A 17,802-nucleotide genomic window follows, 5' to 3' on the forward strand; every position below is an offset into this window, starting at 1 on the left:
ACGATCCAGTACTTGACCATCTGTAGTGATGGGCGGCCACTGAGTTGGCCGCAGGCTGGTATTATCAGGAGGGGAAAGGCCAAAAACAGTGGCCCTTCCCACCCTGGTGATGCTAGGCTGCTGCTGCTTTATTGTATCTGGCTGGTTATGAAAAATGGGGGGGACCCCACGTCATTTAAAAAAAAATTGGAAAGAACGATGTGGGGTCCCCCCCAATTTTCATAACCAGCCAGATGCAACACAGCAGCAGCAGGCAGCATTACAAGGGTGGGAAGGGCCACTGTTTTTGGCCTTTCCCAGCCTAATACTACCAGCCTGCGGCCACCCCGTTGCCTGCCCGTCACTACAGATGGTCGGGTACTGGTTCGTACCCGGCTCTTCCCAGTACTCCTGGTGGCGGTGGGTACCGGGGTAATAATGGGGGTTAGTGTACCCTCTGCACAGGCTAACATTAAGCCCCGCCTTAGTAATGGAGGTTGTCAATCAGCCAGCGGCCATTACTAAGGCAGTGATAATAAAGTTTAAAAAGATACAAGCACATAGAAAAAATATTTTATTGAAATAAAAAAACACAACCCTCATTAACCATTTTATTGAGAATAAAAAAAACGCCGTCATTGAAGTCCTCGAATCCGAAGTCCAACAACCGAACCTTTAAAAAAACACAAACACACAAAAATAATCAGTAACACTTAACCCGTTAGTGACCGGCCCATCGTGTTTCTACGTCGGTCACTAACGGGCCTTATTCCGATGCCATAGACTTTTTACGTCGCGTCATCGGAATAAGTAAACACAGCAGGGAACTGTCAGATCTCCCTGCTCTCAGCTGCCAGAGGCAGCTGAGGGCTGGGAGCGTCCCTGCTCTGCCGTGTGAGATCGATATTAGTATCGATCTCACACGTTTAACCCCTCAGATGCGGTGCTCAATAGCGAGCACAGCATCTGAGTGGTTTTGGAGAGAGGGAGGGAGCTCCCTCTCTCCCCGACCGACACCCGGCGATACGATCGCCGAGTGTCTGTGTCTCTAATGGCAGCCGGGGGTCTAATAAAGGCCCCCAGGTCTGCCTGGAGTGACTGCCTGCTAGATCATGCCGCAGGCATGACCTAGCAGATGCCTGTCCGTGTTAAACGGCCAGGCAGTAATACACTGCAATACAAAAGTATTGCAGTGTATTACAATAGCGATCGGAAGAATCGCATATTATAGTCCCCTAGTGGGACTAGTAAAAAAGTGAAAAAAAAGTTTAATAAAGTTAATTTTAAAAAAAATGTGAAAAAAATGAAAAACCCAGCTTTTCCCCTTACAAACTGCTTTTAAAAAAACAAAATAAAGTTAAAAAGTTACACATATTTGGTATCACCGCGTCCGTAACGACCCCGACTATAAATCTATAACATTATTTAACCCGCACGGTGAACGCCGTAAAAAAAATAATAAAAAACTATGGAAAAATTGCTGTTTTCTGTGAATACTGACTTTAAAAAAATGTAATAAAAAGTGATCAAAAAGTCGCATCTACCCTAAAATGGTACCAATAAAAACTACAAGTCGTCCCGCAAAAAAAAAAGCCCTCATACAACCGCATCGGCGAAAAAATAAAAACGTTACGGCTCTTCAAATACGGAGACACAAAAACAAATCATTTTGAAAAAAAAGCATTTTACTTTGTAAAAGTAGTAAAACATACAAAAACTATACAAATTTGGTATCGTTGCAATCGTAACAACCCGCTGAATAAAGTTATTGTGTTATTTATACCACACGGTAAACGGCGTAGATTTAGGACGCACAAAAGAGTGGCGAAATTTCAGATTTTTTTCTATGCCCCCCCAAAAAAAAGTTAATAAAAGTTAATCAATAAATAATATGTACCTAAAAATGGTGCTATTAAAAAATACAACTTGTCCCGCAAAAAACAAGACCTTATACAGCTATGTCGATGCAAAAATAAGAAGGTTATAGCTCTTGGAATGCGACGATTGAAAAACGTAAAAAATAGCTTGGTCATTAAGGTCCAAAATAGGCTGGTCATTAAGGGGTTAAAGAAGCAAAATTATTATTCTTACCTATCCTGGGTCCAGCGCTGGAGACGCAATGTCAGCGAGCTGGGCCCTGTATCTAATCCAATAATGTGTGATACTGTCTGCTCGGTCCTATATCTAATCCAATCATGTGTGATACTGTCTGCTGAGCTGTGTATCTAATCCAATCATGTGTGATACTGTCTGCTGGACCCTGTATCTAATCCTATCATGTGTGATACTGTCTGTTGGGCCCTATATTTAATCCGATCATGTTTGATACTGTCTGCTGTGCCACTGTATCTAATCCTATCATGTGTGATACTGCCTTCTGAGCCACTGTATCTAATCCTATCATGTGTGGTACTGTCTGCTGAGCCACTGTATCTAATCCTATCATGTGTGATACTGTCTGCTGGGCCACTGTATCTAATCCTATCATGTGTGATACTGTCTGCTCAGCCACTGTATCTAATCCTATCATGTGTGATACTGTCTGCCCAGCCACTGTATCTAATCCTATCATGTGTGATACTGTCTGCTCAGCCACTGTATCTAATCCTATCATGTGTGATACTGTCTGCTGAGCCACTGTATCTAATCCTATCCATAGTTTATAGGGTCGCAGTGCGTCTTTTTTACGTGCCGCCTCTTGACAGCGGCGCGTAAAAAAAAATGACCGTCGGCACAGAACATCGTAAGACCCATTCAAATGAATGGGCAGATGTTTGCCAACGCTTTTGAGGCGCATTTTCGGACGTAATTCATAATTCAATGCTAAAACGCCCGAATTACGTCCGTAAATAGGGCGTGTGAACCCAGCCTTAGTGACGCCCCCGGCTGCTAGTGCTGCATTGTTGCGTCACTTAGGAGACCCAGCGATGCAGCTGAAAGCTGCGGACCGTCGGCCATGAGAAGTTTGCGGGGGGGGGCCCAGTAAGAATTTTTGCATCGGGGCCCATGAGCCTCTAGCTACGCCCCTGCATGTCCGGGATAAGTCATTGGTTCTCCAATTTACTCTGGCCATTTTGTGACTATATAGCCCTTCTATAGGGTTTGTCAGTGGACACTATATTTGTCCTCTTCGGAGCTATACCATACTCTCCCATTAGTATATTTATACCGCATATGGCTATTTAACCCATAGCCATTTGCTATACATTCTATAGTCTTATACTCAGCCCATTCTACAGTCTTATACTCAGGACATTCTTTTGTCTTTTGGTTTGCCATATTGGCATTTACATGGTTATATTTTTTTACATATTATATGGCTGTTATTTTATGCTATGCCTTGTTTGTACGAGCCCATAGTTTGTGTATACTACTTACATGGAGGTGCTTTATGTGCATTTGAGATTTGTCATTTTATCCTCCTATTTCTTCAACATTTTAACTGACTGTATTATTGTTATTTAATGTTCACTTATTTTTGCTAAGAAATTTGATACAATCTTTTTTCAAATAATTTTTTAGGCATGTGTATTCCTTAGGCGGGATTCACACGACTGGGTCGCGTCCGAGCCCGAGTGCCGGCCGGTAAAATCGGCCATTCTGCCCGGCCGGTTTGCATAAAGTTATGCATCCATGCCGGGCCGGGCAGATCCGGACAGTGACATCAGCGGCAACTCCTGAAGGGGAATCCCCATGTGTTCGGGGATTCCGCTTCAGGAGTTTCCCCTGATGTCACTGCCCAGATATGGACAGAGACATCAAGCGCTCTGTCCAGGAGCGGAATCCCCGAAAACACGGGGATTCCGCTCCTTCAAGGAGCTAAAGTGCGGCTAGCACATAGCAGAGCGGGGAGATACCTCCCCGCTCTGCTATAGTGGCGTCGCTACAGTAGTAGTAGCAGCAGCAGCTGCTGCAGCTGCTAGCGGCGCCATCAAAGGTGTCGCCGGGCCAGGGCGCTTTTAAAACAAGCAGCAGAAGGGAGCCAGCGCAGCGCTCCCTTCCACCTGCTGTACACCCCGGCCCTGCCACACCGTGTACAGCGATGCCATTCGTCAGAATGGCATCAACTCCTCCTCCTCACATGCACTCTGCGCTGTGAGGAGGAGGAGATAGAGCGCAAGAGCCGGAAAACACGGCCGTCACTCGGGACACATCCCGGTGATGGCCGGGTATTACCCGGCCCCATAGACTTCTATGGGAGCCGGGCGGCCGGGTACCCGGGCGAAAATAGAGCATGTCCTATTTTTTGATGGGCGGTTTTCCCGGCCGTCAAAAAATCGGTCGTGTGAATAGCCCCATTAGGGGTCTATTATTCCTAATGCAGCCGTATTCATATAGAAGTGGTGCCACACACCCATAAATTGACGGTGCTCATCAGAAGGATTCTACAATCTGTATGGCAGTAGAAAAATAATCTGCAGCATACTGTATATAGTGATGTTATATTCTATACTATACTATACTATACTATACTATACTATTATTATACGGATTATTTTATTACTACTATATATCATGATGCCATACTGTATTACACTACAAAAATTATAGATACAGACAGTGACTAACATGACATATTAGAACACCAATGGACTTCAACATCTATGTTCTCTTCAAAGTTGTCATTTGAAGCGTCTGCGCCCTCATATAAAAGCTCTACTTGGGCCTAATATCTACTTATAAATCTTGTCTTATGAGATATTGATGTTAAAATGTATGGAATCGATATAAAATGTTATACATATTCATGAATGTGGTATAGCAGTCAAGTGATTTATAAATACAAAAAAATGGAGGAGGGAGGGCTAAGAGGCTACCCCTTGTGTTACTTATTTAAGCATTTGTAGGATATGCCTACATCAATATATTGTATGGATTTACGGAGTATGTTCTTGCTGGATCATTACAATATCTTTATATATATAGTGCTTGCTTTGTATGGCAGTAATAGGTGACCTCGAGTGCATACAAAGAATTGTGTCCCTGTGGGCAATCAGGCATGAAAAGGTATGTGGCATGACTTCTCATGACTTCAGCACTTCCCAGTGCAGAATGCTATAGTAAAGCTAGATCGACCAATGTTAGTCCTAGTCAGAACTCACTATTGCTTGCCATATACATACAGATTATTTCCTAGCGAAGATATATAAACCATTACCACTAGTGGGCCTGTGGGAGCAGGTGGCACTATCTCTCTTCCCTATGGGTAGGAACCTGCTGTGTATTTCCTCTCTTTATAGACAGGGTAACATTAGCAAACTAGGGGTTGCGAAGTGGCCCTTATTTCCTACAAAAGATGGGAAAGGTTCAAAGAACCATGTGACCCTCCTGTCCTATAATGTGGGAAATGTTGACCCCCTGACATAAAAGTAACAAGAAATGATAGGTATAAAAAGGGCTGGACAGAGAGTGATCTGTGCTCTCGGGCATGAAAAGTTATGGCCCCCTTACCAACCACTATAGGTTTGGATAAGTAAATTGCATTTCAGGACCTACAGAAGTATTCCCATCTCCTTAATCATATCTAAAATGTAAGCTAACCTAAAATTAGGAACTTTATTGAATACAATTTTTTTCTGAAAATCCAGTCTTCTCTAGATATTGGGCCTATGACACCCTATGCCCCCCTCTTTGTCGCTCGTTGTCTATGGTTACAGGCACCGTTGCGGTCCTGCTGCGATGGCCGCGCTTGTTCAGTGTTTTCACCTTTCTGTAATATAATGGAAGGCCGGGATCTTGGGAGCGCGCCTGCTGGTACAAGCGCGCTGGCTACCGACCCACCCACCTCTCTACCTCTGTATAGATCTCTATGGAAGGCTCTAGGACATGCGCAGTGGCCCATAAGCCATTGAGTATACCAGCGCACCGCTCACGTTCAGGCCAGCGGCGGGATAACATCATGACATTGCCGCTGGCCTGAACTGTCAAACAAGTGCCAGGCAGCAGCGGCCAGGAGAAGAAGATAACGAGAGAGAGATGGGAATACTTTTTTAAACTTATTTATATAAATGTACATCTTTACAGCAATAAAATAGCAATAATAATAATAATAATAATAATAATAATAACTTACCCTCTAATGTTTCACATTGTGCCAGGTTGATGTAGTCTGCAGCCCTCAGGATTCCACCCTTAAATCCTCGGACTAATCCCTCCAGATAGCCGGCGTCCACATTAAAATAAAAGTCGGATCCAGGCATGGTGGAGCTGACCGTGTCCTTCTTCCTACTTCAGTGACTGCTCTTGCAGGCTGTAATTTCCAGTGTGACACACAATAACCACTGTGTTCCTGTTTCATTACATTTAAAGCAGTTCCCTATTGTTTATTATGCAAACACAAGTCTTAGATCTGCAACAAACTAGCTGGAGTTACTTCTAGCCGAGGACAAAAATGTAATGTACGTGTCAGGCTGTGTTCACATCAGCGTCGGGCCTTCGTTCATCGTTTCCGTTCGACCTTTCCGTCGTAGGAACCGATAAACGGAAAGCCAAACGGAAACCATAGCTTCCATTTGTATTACCATTGATCTCGATGGTAAAGCTTCAGTTGCAGTTGGTTTACTTTTGTTTCCGTTACATAAAGTTATGTTTCTTTAAATGGAAACCATAGTGTAGTCGACTGCGCTATTGTTTCCGCAAAAAAAATATATTTTTTAAAACTTTCCAGAAAAGAAACAAACGGAAACCAACAGCAACGGAAGTATTAACATTGAAATCAATGATAATACAAATGGAAGCTATGGTTTCATTTTGGCTTTCCGTTCATTGGTTCCTTTGATGGAAAAGTCGAACCGAACCGATGTACGGAAGCCCGACACAGATGTGAACAGGCCCTAACACTTAAAGACATACGTATGACTATATGTTGCTTTTACGGGGACCTTTAATCTTAGGGCTTCATCAGTCCTGGTTCATCCATAGTACAACTGCATGTAAGGATGTCATAAACACAGTTACCGGTGTGTTCACGTCTGTGTTGGAGCCTCTGTTGCAAATTCTGTCAAAAATCCAGCACCATGCAGCGCTATTTTGTCTAGTAAAATTACGCAAACGAATCAGAACCATTTAACCCTTTGGCGTCATCCGCGGTACATTCGCCATTTTACACAGCTGACACCCACGTGCAACGGCCAGGATAGGAGACGACTCCTGACCATTTAACTCCTCAGATTCCACAATCAATAGCGACCATGCCATCTGAGCAGTTAGACAGAGGGAGGGGCCTCCCTTTGTCCCCCGATCGCCCACCCTGAGGCAAAATCGCGGGGTGTTCATTAATTGCCATGGCAGGCGGAGGCCTAGTAAAGACCTCCAGGTCTGCCTTCTGTGCCCTACTATTTACTGGTAGAGGACCAGCCACCATATAGAGATTTTTTGCACGTGCTAGTAATACGGCTATAATTGTTTTTTGTGTTGGGCTAGCAATGTGATTTTTGTCATGTTTTCTTAATGATCAATACAAGTTTTCTTTTCTTATGATTTTTATACACATCATTTTTATTTTTTTGGGCATTTTTAGACTTTCAGTTTGAAAAAAAATACTTGTAGTAAAAAAATTTTATTTTTTTACTTTTTATCTCATTTGGTCTGGTAATAATATAGTTTTAACCCAAAATTTATTTTTTTATTTGTAATCGGCGTTGTCTACTGTAAATTTTGATACATGTCTGTTTTCGGGTAATTGGGTCAGGGCTAGCATTATGATAATAACCCAGCAGCAGCCTGAGGGTATGTTCACACGGCCTATTTTCAGACGTAATTTGGGCGTTTTACGCCTCGAATTACGCCTGAAAATACGGCTCCATTACGCCTGCATCTGCCTATTGCTTACGATGTTCTGTTCAGGCAAGGTGTCATTTTACGTGCCGCTGTCAAAAGACGGCGCGTAAAAAGACGCCCGCGTCAAAGAAGTGCATGTCACTTCTTTGGACGTTTTTGGAGCCGTTTTTCATTGACTCCATTGAAAAACAGCTCCAATTACGTCTGTAATGGACTCCGCGAAAAACGCGAGTACTTGCAAAAACGTCTGAAATTCAGGAGCTGTTTTCGCCTGAAAACAGCTCCGTAATTTCAGACGTAATTTGTTAAGACTTGTGAACATGCCCTTAGGCCATGTTCAGTTTTTCCTCTGCAAATGTTGGTGCAGATGCGGGGCAACGAATCTGCACCAACATTTGCACATTTGACATGTAATTCAGACGTTGCAGATATCACAGCGGACTTGCCGCAGATCTATGTTTTTGCATTGCAAAGGCTGAAATCCGCAGTGAAATTCCGCTTCTTCTTCGCAACATAATGAGCATGCTGCGGAGGGAAAATTCTGCCCCGCTGCCTAAATTCCGAAGTTATTTTCCGCAACATCTGAATTAAGTTTCCTAAAAATGTATAGAAACAAATGTAAAAAATGGCTCCTGCAGAATTCCACTGCGGACTGTCCACAGCGGAATTCAACAGTAATTCTGCCACGTCTGAATGTGCCCTTCTTCTACAGGCATCCCGGCAATCATGTGACCAGTCACATTGTTACTGAGGCCAATAGCTGTCGCGTCTTCGTCAGTGCCGCTCCTTACCCTTATACACATTCTCTAACTCTAACGAGCCGTGCACCTGTGTGTCCATCACATGACCATGGACAGAATTTTATCCACTGAAATTAAACAATAAATGTTCCTACTGAATAACAACAAGCAGAGATCTTGAAAACTGTGAGGAATTCATACAGAAAGAATATTGGAAAATTATTTAACTTATTATACAAAAAATAACATTAATTTGGGAGGTGTTGTTAACAATAGAAAAGAAAAATAACTGCTATTGCCACATACATAAAATGCCAAACTATCATAAATAGCTAATAACAAGTAATCAAAAAGTGGTATGTACCCCAAATTTGGACCAATAAAAACAACAGCTTGCCCCACAAAACCGAGCCCTCATATAAAAGCTCTGGGTCTCAGAACATGGTGACACAAAACCCCCAAAACCTTGGCAGAATTGTGTTTATTTTTAATTCCACCTCACAAAATATTTTGTAAAAGTTTCCCAATATATATATATAATTTTTTTCATTAAATGGTACTTTTAAAAATAAAACTTGTCCTGCAAAAACAAGCCCTCATACAGCAATGACGGACAAATAAAAATGTTAGGGCTCTTGGAAGGCGGGGAGGGAAAAACGAAAATTAAAAAAAAAATTGACTTTGTTTAAAGTCAATGGGTTCCATCGGACAACGTTGGTGTCCGTCATGTGACGCATCTGGCTCTTTGTTATTTTCGTTTTTCTGTTCCTATGATTGAACAGAAAAAGGAAAATAATGATGCAGTTGTGAACAGACCCTAAAGAAATACTCCCTCTGCTGGATCGAGTGATTACTAGCAGATCATTGATATTTGCAGGGGATGAGTGAGGTTATGACAACTTCATGCACGCAATGAGTACTCCCTAGATCTCCTCCTCACTTCATCCTGGGTAATATATTATTCTATATTGGACATGTTTAATGATTGTAACATGAGTTTCTATATTATAAGCAAATGATGTTTCAGAGGTTGAAATCGGGGTGGAGTGCAACTTGCTAATATACATCCTCTCCTGCTTCTGCCTCTGTGGCAGGTGGGACCTACTTAATATTTGCCCTTATACCCTCCTTATGAGGTGTTCACCAATGTGCAGAGAGGCCTTTGTTTGGCAAAATTCACAATTTGCCGTTTTGGCAAGAAAACTGCGGATCGCAAACTCGACCCATCTCCACAACCAGGATCCATGAACCAAACCTACTTTTTTAGATTGTAAGGTTTACTTAGAAGTGTACTCTCCCCTCGGGTCACATTGGTTTATAACATTTTGGATAAAAATTGCACCATTTGCTTAGTGGATTAAGAAAATGCATACTTGCATAGACACCAAGAATGCTCTATACTGGCACAGTTTATATAGCTCTGGATGTACTGGACTATGAGGAGCATAGCTATAGGGGCTGCAGAGGTTGCCATTGCATCCAGGCCTGCGGAGGGGCCAAATTCCCTTCTGCCACATAAGAAGACACAAGTATTATTAATGGCACATGGTAGGTAGGGGTCCAGTTACAGATTTAGCGTTGGGGAGGTGGAGGTGGACAAAGGCTTATAGTTGTGACCAGAGCTTTAGGCCTTGTCACATGGAGAAGACATAGCGTCACTTTTAACACCTAAGCCACCTCTTATTTGGCCTGAAGAATTATAGTGATGTAATGGTCCTTCCTCCCCTTATTACATCCCTGTCCATTCATAAGACATCTCATTTGCTTAATGAACTGGTGGGCAGCTCTGGAAACCTGACCCAAGGACTAAGGGTATAACTTGACTTGGAAAATGATAAAGATGTTCACATTCTCGAGGTCAGATCCAAGTTAAGGAAACAGAAGAGACTAAGAACTTGTAAGTGTTTTTGTGTTTCTGTTGCTTTCTCGCTTTTATTTTATTACAGTTTTGTATGTTTTTGTATGCTCTTTTATTTTGTTATGTTTTTATTCCTGTTTGTAAGCACAGTACATTTTATATTAAAGGGTAACTACATTTTTTTTTAAAACAAAAAACTTGTGACATGTCACAAGTTTTGATGAAGGGGGCATGAGCAATGAGACCCCCAACGATCGCTAAAACGAAGCTGCAGAAGCTGTGACGCTTTGTTTCTGATCGGCTTTCCTCGGAAAACCGAGCAAGCGGTTTACCGACTCATAGACTTTCTAATGAGCCCGTTCACCGCTTGTTTGGCTTTCCTCGGAAAGCCGATCAGAAACTAAACGGCACATCGCAAACCTGAGCACTTCTGCTACTTCCTTTTAGCGATCGGTGGGGGTCTCAGTGATTGGACCACACTGATCAAAACGTCTGAAATTTCACTATGACATATCAAAGTTTTTAAAATTTAGTTACCCTTTAAAGCTTACAACTTTAATAAGTCTGGTCCTTGTACGCTGTAAAGAATTCATAGCCTTTTTTAGGGTGTTACTTGACTGCTGGAGAGCAGTGTGTGAGCTGCTAAACCTGTTTGTGAGTGTTGGTAGTCGCAGCGAGTTGTGTGTTTGGTGTGTGTGGACTATGTTGGGGTGTCATATATGCTCAATTTACAATCCGAGTGCAAAATTGAGTTGGTGGAAATTGATTAACCCTTTAGAGTTGCATCCACATCACATACTAAGAAGGTGTGTATGTGGCATCTCCATAAAACTGAGGTATTCTACGTGAATCTGTAAGAAAAAAATCTTTGCATGTCTATAGACACTGTGTGTCCTAAGGGGGCCTAAACACAAAAAAAAAAAAAAAATATATATATATATATATATATTTACAGTTTGTGTTTCTTTAATTATTTTTTCAACGTTTTCAATTTGTTCATGTGACTTGTTAAGACAAAAGGCTACACAAATAATTTAAATTGTGTTATGTAAATAAAACCCCATATAAATTAAGAACTAAAAACCTTAAAAAAAAAAAAAAGAGTCAAGAAGAATAGTGAAACCAGACGAGCCAGCTTTGTGGATACGTCTTTGTGTCCTGTTTGTTGACAGTTTTCAGTAGGCCATCAAGCCCAGGGGAGGGTAAATAACAGACGTGTATTGCACGCTACTTCTGGTAGGCGGTCATCACATTTCATATGTAGATACTACAGCTTCCCTCCATACTAACAGCTGCATATGTGGGCGTGATGGACAGTGGGGTACAGGTGAAGTGTCACCCAGGGTACAAGTAAGATGTCACATTCAGACAGGCATTACTGCATATACACAAGAAGTAAAAAATCATTAGTAGCTGAGAAAAAAAAAAATGATTCCACACACATACAGCTTCCTTCTGAGACTTAATTATCACTTATCCGTCAGTCTACACAACTATAGTATGTGTTTGTTGAGTCATGAAGTGAGACAGAAACTAATGAACCACCAACTCTACAGTCTGGACTGTTACTTCCGAGATAGAAAATCCAAAAATATTCAAGGTTAATGAAATGCAGATTGAACATCCTCATTGTCTCTGAACGTTGCTGTTCTTTCATACAGACAAGATGTGCTACCGGTATTTTATTTTACAATGGTCTATTTGAATGTACCTGAATATATTATATGACACGTTTTGTCATTATTATCAGTGGCGTGGCTCTGATTGCAGCTGGCGCTGTCCTGTAATATAGTAGCCAATATTTATAAAAAGTAGGGGAAAGGAAAAGTAGAAGAGTTGCCCCTGGCTACCAATTACCAATGTCCCTCTGCCATATAAAAAGGGTATTATAAATGGCACATAGTATATCGGGTGCGCTGTTACAGATTTTTTTGACATGCCATAGAAAAGTGAGAAGTGTAATCTAATTGATTGCTATGGAGCAGAGCACTGTTTTAATTTGCACTAGTTTTTCCCCAATCTTCCTCCAGTGTACCCTCAGCCACCATACAACCCCTCCTCATTATTTATTCCTCCTGATGAGTTTTGGATTGATATCTTAGGAGACTGTATGCCCTGTAGAATTAAAGTAAATTTATATTATTAACAAAAAAATCATCGACGAACCATCAAAGTTTCAACATATGTATTAAATGGCGACTACTGCACATACTAACCCTACATCATCTATATTCTGGCCAAGACTCTTTCCAAAATGCAAATCACCAATGGTCTGATTCTAGCAGCCACTTTCTCCATAGGGTTTGCAGTCCAAATTCCCGTTTTCCATGGCCTTGATTGAGGTCATTGCAGCAACATACATACTGAATTTAGATTGCAACCCCCAGTGGAGGAAAAAGCAGCAGAAATGTTAAACTTTACATTTCAGCTGGACAAGATCATCAAATCTCCAAATTAAACCACCTCGACTGCATAGAGGTATTGACTTTGTTCAAATGGTCAATTCTGGTTGGCTAAAAAAGCTCTTGGAAACTGGAGATACACTTTACGATTTGTCAAAAGATTGCCTGGTGAATATGGCAACCCATATCCTGTCTGAAAAGTGTCTTACAGTTAATGAAGTTTAAGTTAAAGCTGAGGTTAGATATGTTCTGCTCGATTGCCTTCTCCAGCTACATGTCTATGTGTCACACACTATGCACTCCGCTATTAGATGTTGTCATGGGCAGTGTGTAGGAGGAGCTCATTAAGCTGCTCAGGAGAATCTCTATTCTTTTTGTCTTAGGTAACTGGATGTGTGATGGGTCCCAGTCTCCTGGCTCTATTCATTTTGCTCCTATCTTCCTGAGATGGGGTGCGTAGTCAGCAGTAAGGTGCTCCCAGAGCCCATGGAACCTCCTCTCAAGAAGAACCCGTACTATGTCAAGTTTATCCGTGCCATGGTCCCTGTTCAATTCTGTGGTGAGCCAGTAAAATGCAAGGCAGAGTTTTGGGGGTTGCAGGAAGAACCTAAAAGAGATCGGGACATGGAGGAAAAGAAGAATCAAGTTGCCCGATACCGCATAAAGTTTGACCAAAGAGTTACAGCTAGGTAAGTTCTTTCATGTTGCTTTTGAAAAATTTGTATTGCATAAAAGTAAATGCTTACATGTTGTCCCTTGTGATCAAGCATTGCTAGTAGTGTGCACTGTATCTAAATGTGCATTGGTTCGACTGTTGTCATTGCAGAACAGGTGGCAACTGAGATTGATAGATCAGTGGTCCTCAGTTTTTCTAAGCCAAGTATCTCCTACTCAAATAAATGATATCAAATAACCCCCAAGGTTATGATCGTACACTGTGCTGTACATTACAAGCAAAGCATGAGGAAAGTGTGAGTACCTGTGCTCCTGCACGGATGGAGCTCACTGGGAATCTTGAAAATTTACATTGCTTTGATCTGTATAGGAATGACTGGCCCACCAGAGTACCAGATGATTCTCTAGTAAGTCCAGGTTCTTACACAATAATGTACTCCATTATTATGACTTTGGAACCAATCACTTGCGACTAGGGTCCTAATATATTAGGCCTTAAAGAAGCGCTCCACTTAATTTTTTTATTGCACCCTCCATTTGTACATTGGTGTTTCAGTGGGGTGCAGTGTACAAAAATACTTACTGACCCCCTGCATCTTGTCGTTTTTCGGGTCCAGCGCAGCTCACGTGATCTACATTCTGACCTCGTCTGGAATCGCTGCTGTTCAGAAATCCGGAAGTAAGGCTCTCAATGCATTCCTATGGAGCCTCGTTCTGGCCTCGTTCTGGCTCCCATAGGAATGCATTGAGAGCCTGAAGTCCGGTTTATTCAAAATCACAGTGATTCCAGACAACTCAGAGAGAAGATCATGTGAGCGGCGCTGGACCCGAAAAATACAAGATGCGGGGATCGGTAAGTATTTTTGCACACTGCACCCCACTGAAACACTAATGTACAAATAGATGGTGCAATAAAAATATAAAGTGGAGTGCTCCTTTAATGATAAGGTTTGATTTGGATAAATGTAAAATTATGAACTTTGACCGAGAAAACACATTTTACAATTATGTATTAGTGTAATAGTAAGATGCTGTGTAAAATTGCCACTGAAAGAGCATTGGTAATTCTGGTGGACATTAAACTTAAGCTTAGCAACTAGTGCCAGGCAGCTGCTGCCAAGGCAACTCAAAATCATGGCATTCATAAAAAGAGGCATAGATGCGCATGACAAGAACATAGTTTTGTCTCTATACAAATCACTATCCAGATCACACATATTATGTACAATTTTGGGCATCTTTGTATAAAAAAGACATAGCTGAACTAGAGCGGGTGCAGAGGAGGGTAACTAACGTAATTAAGCGAATGGGTGGATTGCAGTACAGTACCAAAAAGGTTATCAAACTTGGGATTATTTAGTTAAAAAAAGACGGCATAGGGATGACCTAACAACTATGTACAAATATATTATTGGACAGTATAGACAGCTGTCTAATGATCTTTTTATACCAAGGCCTGTAATGATGAAAAGGGGGCATTTCCTACGTCTAGAAGAAAGGAGGTTTTCCTATCATCATAGACGGGGGTTCTTTACTGTGGGAGCAGTGAGACTATGGAACTCTCCGCTACAGGATGTTGTGATGGTTGATTCGTTGAACAAATTCAAGAGGGGCCTGGATGCCTTTTCTTGAAAGATATAATATCACAAGTTATGGGTACCAGATTACTAGAGATGGTTACAAGTGAATCAATCTATTGCCATAAGTGGAGACGGGAAGGAATTCCCCCCCCCCCCCCTTATATGAGGCAATTGGCAACTACTTCATAGGGGTCAACACTGTGGGATTATAGTTTGGACTTTCTGGATCTGTGTCTTTGTTCAACATTATCAACTATGTACAGTAATTATGTAACTATCATATGTCCTGCGTGTGCAATGATAACACAAAGTTTACAATGCATTCAGCTTGATACTGATGGCAACTATGTCTTCAAATAACCATATGTTGCAGTGGATTACCCGTCATTCACACGAGCGTGAATCACGTCTGTGTGCTGTGTGTTGAAACAACGCACAGCACACGGACCCATTGATTTCAATGGGGCCATTCACACATGCGTGATTTTTCACGCAGTGAGAGTCCGCTGCGTAAAACTCACTGCATGTTCTACATTGGTGCGTTATCATGCACCTAGCCGCCCATTGAAGTGATTTACGCATAAATTCAATTGAAAATAATAATAATTAAAAAAAGATGTGCATTGCGAGTGCGTGAATAACGCATGCCACTCGCAAAGCACACTGATGCATAACGCAACACACACCGACCAGATTAACGTTTTTCACGTGCGTGAATCTTAAAGGCTCTTGTGAATGAGGCCTAATAATTGGTGAAAACAACCATCATGCGTGTCTAGGTAATAAATCTTGAATAGAGCAGTAAATTAATAAAAAAGTATGTGACATTTGAACTTCCTCGAGATAGCTGGATTAATAAAGGAGTAATTGAAATAATGAAAAAAAAAACACAAATGAAATTATTAAAATAAAAAATTCTTAGGTCATTTAACTGAGACCTTTTCTACTTTCTGTTGTGAAATCGTGGAACCATGAAGGCTTTTGAGGGATGACAGATAAAGATATTTCATCTGCATTTGGCTGTACAAGTCCAGACAAGTAAAATGGTCGAGCACATCATGGTCTATATATAGCCTCGCATTATGGAAATGATCTCCGTGTCTTGCATACTTTATGTTAATGAACGATTTAAGTCATACTATTTAATATCAACACGCCAAAGATATAAGTATAGAAATAGCTGCTCATATGGTTTCCCCTGGACTCTTTGGTGTTCTGAGTCGATAGGAATTGGGCTTTTTTTAGGCTTACTATCAATTGAATTGAATGTTAAATATTTTCTAGTGCAAATGACCTCTCCGCTACTACTTATAAGAAACATACGAACCACCAGAGCTTCCCATGGATTGTACATAGCTCCCATGTACCGTAGCAGCTCTGGTTAAAAAAAAGGAGGTCCCAGTACACCCTGTTATGACTGCGGAGCATATAGGGGTGCAACCAGACAATGATTTAGCTGTTGCTTATGGTTTCTTCCTATATATCGTTTTCTCTCAGTCTTGAAGTCAAGTATGCTGGCTGAGGAAACAAAGGATTAGATAATTATATACACATTACAAAATGTCTTGGTTTATACTTTGTGTAGAATAAGTCATTCCTGGCACGCCCTTGGGATTTGGGCTCTTAACTGGCATGTAGAACATCTTGGTGGCTGACTTTAGAAATAATACCGGAGGTGCAAGAACTGTTGTCAGTCCCGGCTGTTGCTAATGTCTTCCCTTAGCAGTTGTGTCAATCATATTATGGTGAACATTTTATACATAAAGAGGTTCTGTACTTTTAAAGCGGATCTGTCATAAGAATATGCAGCATATTTAAAGGCAGCATATTACAGTGACTGGTCTAGTTGACCAAATGGTACAAAAAATATTGGCTAAGAAGTAATACAGTGGACTGATAATTAGGAGTCCGCTGTATATATGAGTAGAGGGCTCCCTCCGTCTGCTCTCTCCACCATCACCAATGATTGGCCGCTGCTTTGTATCTGTCTGTATACACCACGCCAGTCAATCATTAGCAAGAAAGTGGGGAGAGGCGGGGGGGGGGGGGGGGGGAGCTCATTCCTTATTAGCTGCTATTGACCAGATGGCACAATATTTTTAATGGACCAGTGGACCTGTCATTATATAATGCTCTTAAAAATGATATAATGCTCTTAAAAAGTACTGCAAATATTGCGACAGATCCGCTTTAAATATTAATGGTATTTCCTGAGGATATGCTATTATTGGCGGCAGCTCAACACTGGCACCCCATAAATCCAAAGAATGAAGGGCCAGCAGTGTAGCTCTTTGGACGCTTACTAAACACGGTGTGGCTCTCGTCCTTAGACTGCGTATTGTAACTCTGCTCAAGTGAATAACTACTGGTGACCACATCTAATGACATGTATAAAGCATTAAAAATGAAGCCATGCTACCTCTAGTATATGATCCGAAGAGAACAGCACTCCTTATATAATGCCAAAGGTGATTATCCATCTAATTCAATTAGTGCAAAGCTTTGGCCATATTCCAGGACGGGTGAGTTTTGGAGTGTGCGAGGACAATGCAGAGACTTTATGCCACATACAGATTGCAGAGGTCATTGACATCTGGGGAGAAAGAAGTCCCCAGAACATGCAAATAGGATCATTTCCATGAAAAGCACACCCATTACAAGGTTTTATAACTGGGATAAGGTTTGATTTCTGTTTTATATTATTCTGAATTGGATCCCAGTTTTTAGCATTAGCGCGTTCTGGAAGCTGATGTAATGCTATGGAGATTCTCATTGATAACCATACTTGT

The 17,802-nt window shown here is 41.5% G+C and overlaps 2 protein-coding genes across 2 annotated transcripts in view; one reads left to right on the top strand and one right to left on the bottom strand.

Annotated features, from left to right (window-relative positions):
* Positions 1-6,289, bottom strand: part of ATP6V0D2 (ATPase H+ transporting V0 subunit d2) — a 66,729-nt gene extending 60,440 nt beyond the window's left edge. The window contains exon 1 of the mRNA XM_075826036.1: positions 6,053-6,289. Coding sequence (XP_075682151.1) covers positions 6,053-6,179 — 127 coding nt within the window. The 5' untranslated portion in view covers positions 6,180-6,289. The remainder of the gene's footprint in view (positions 1-6,052) is intronic.
* LOC142651393 (serine/threonine-protein kinase H1-like) overlaps positions 1-17,802 on the top strand; it is a 36,107-nt gene that overhangs the window by 5,947 nt on the left and 12,358 nt on the right. Inside the window, exon 2 of the mRNA XM_075826035.1 lies at positions 13,142-13,447. Within this exon, the coding sequence (XP_075682150.1) occupies positions 13,206-13,447 (242 nt within the window). The 5' untranslated portion in view covers positions 13,142-13,205. The remainder of the gene's footprint in view (positions 1-13,141; positions 13,448-17,802) is intronic.

This window comes from Rhinoderma darwinii, chromosome 5, assembly GCF_050947455.1.
Source record: "Rhinoderma darwinii isolate aRhiDar2 chromosome 5, aRhiDar2.hap1, whole genome shotgun sequence".
NCBI lineage: Eukaryota > Metazoa > Chordata > Amphibia > Anura > Rhinodermatidae > Rhinoderma > Rhinoderma darwinii.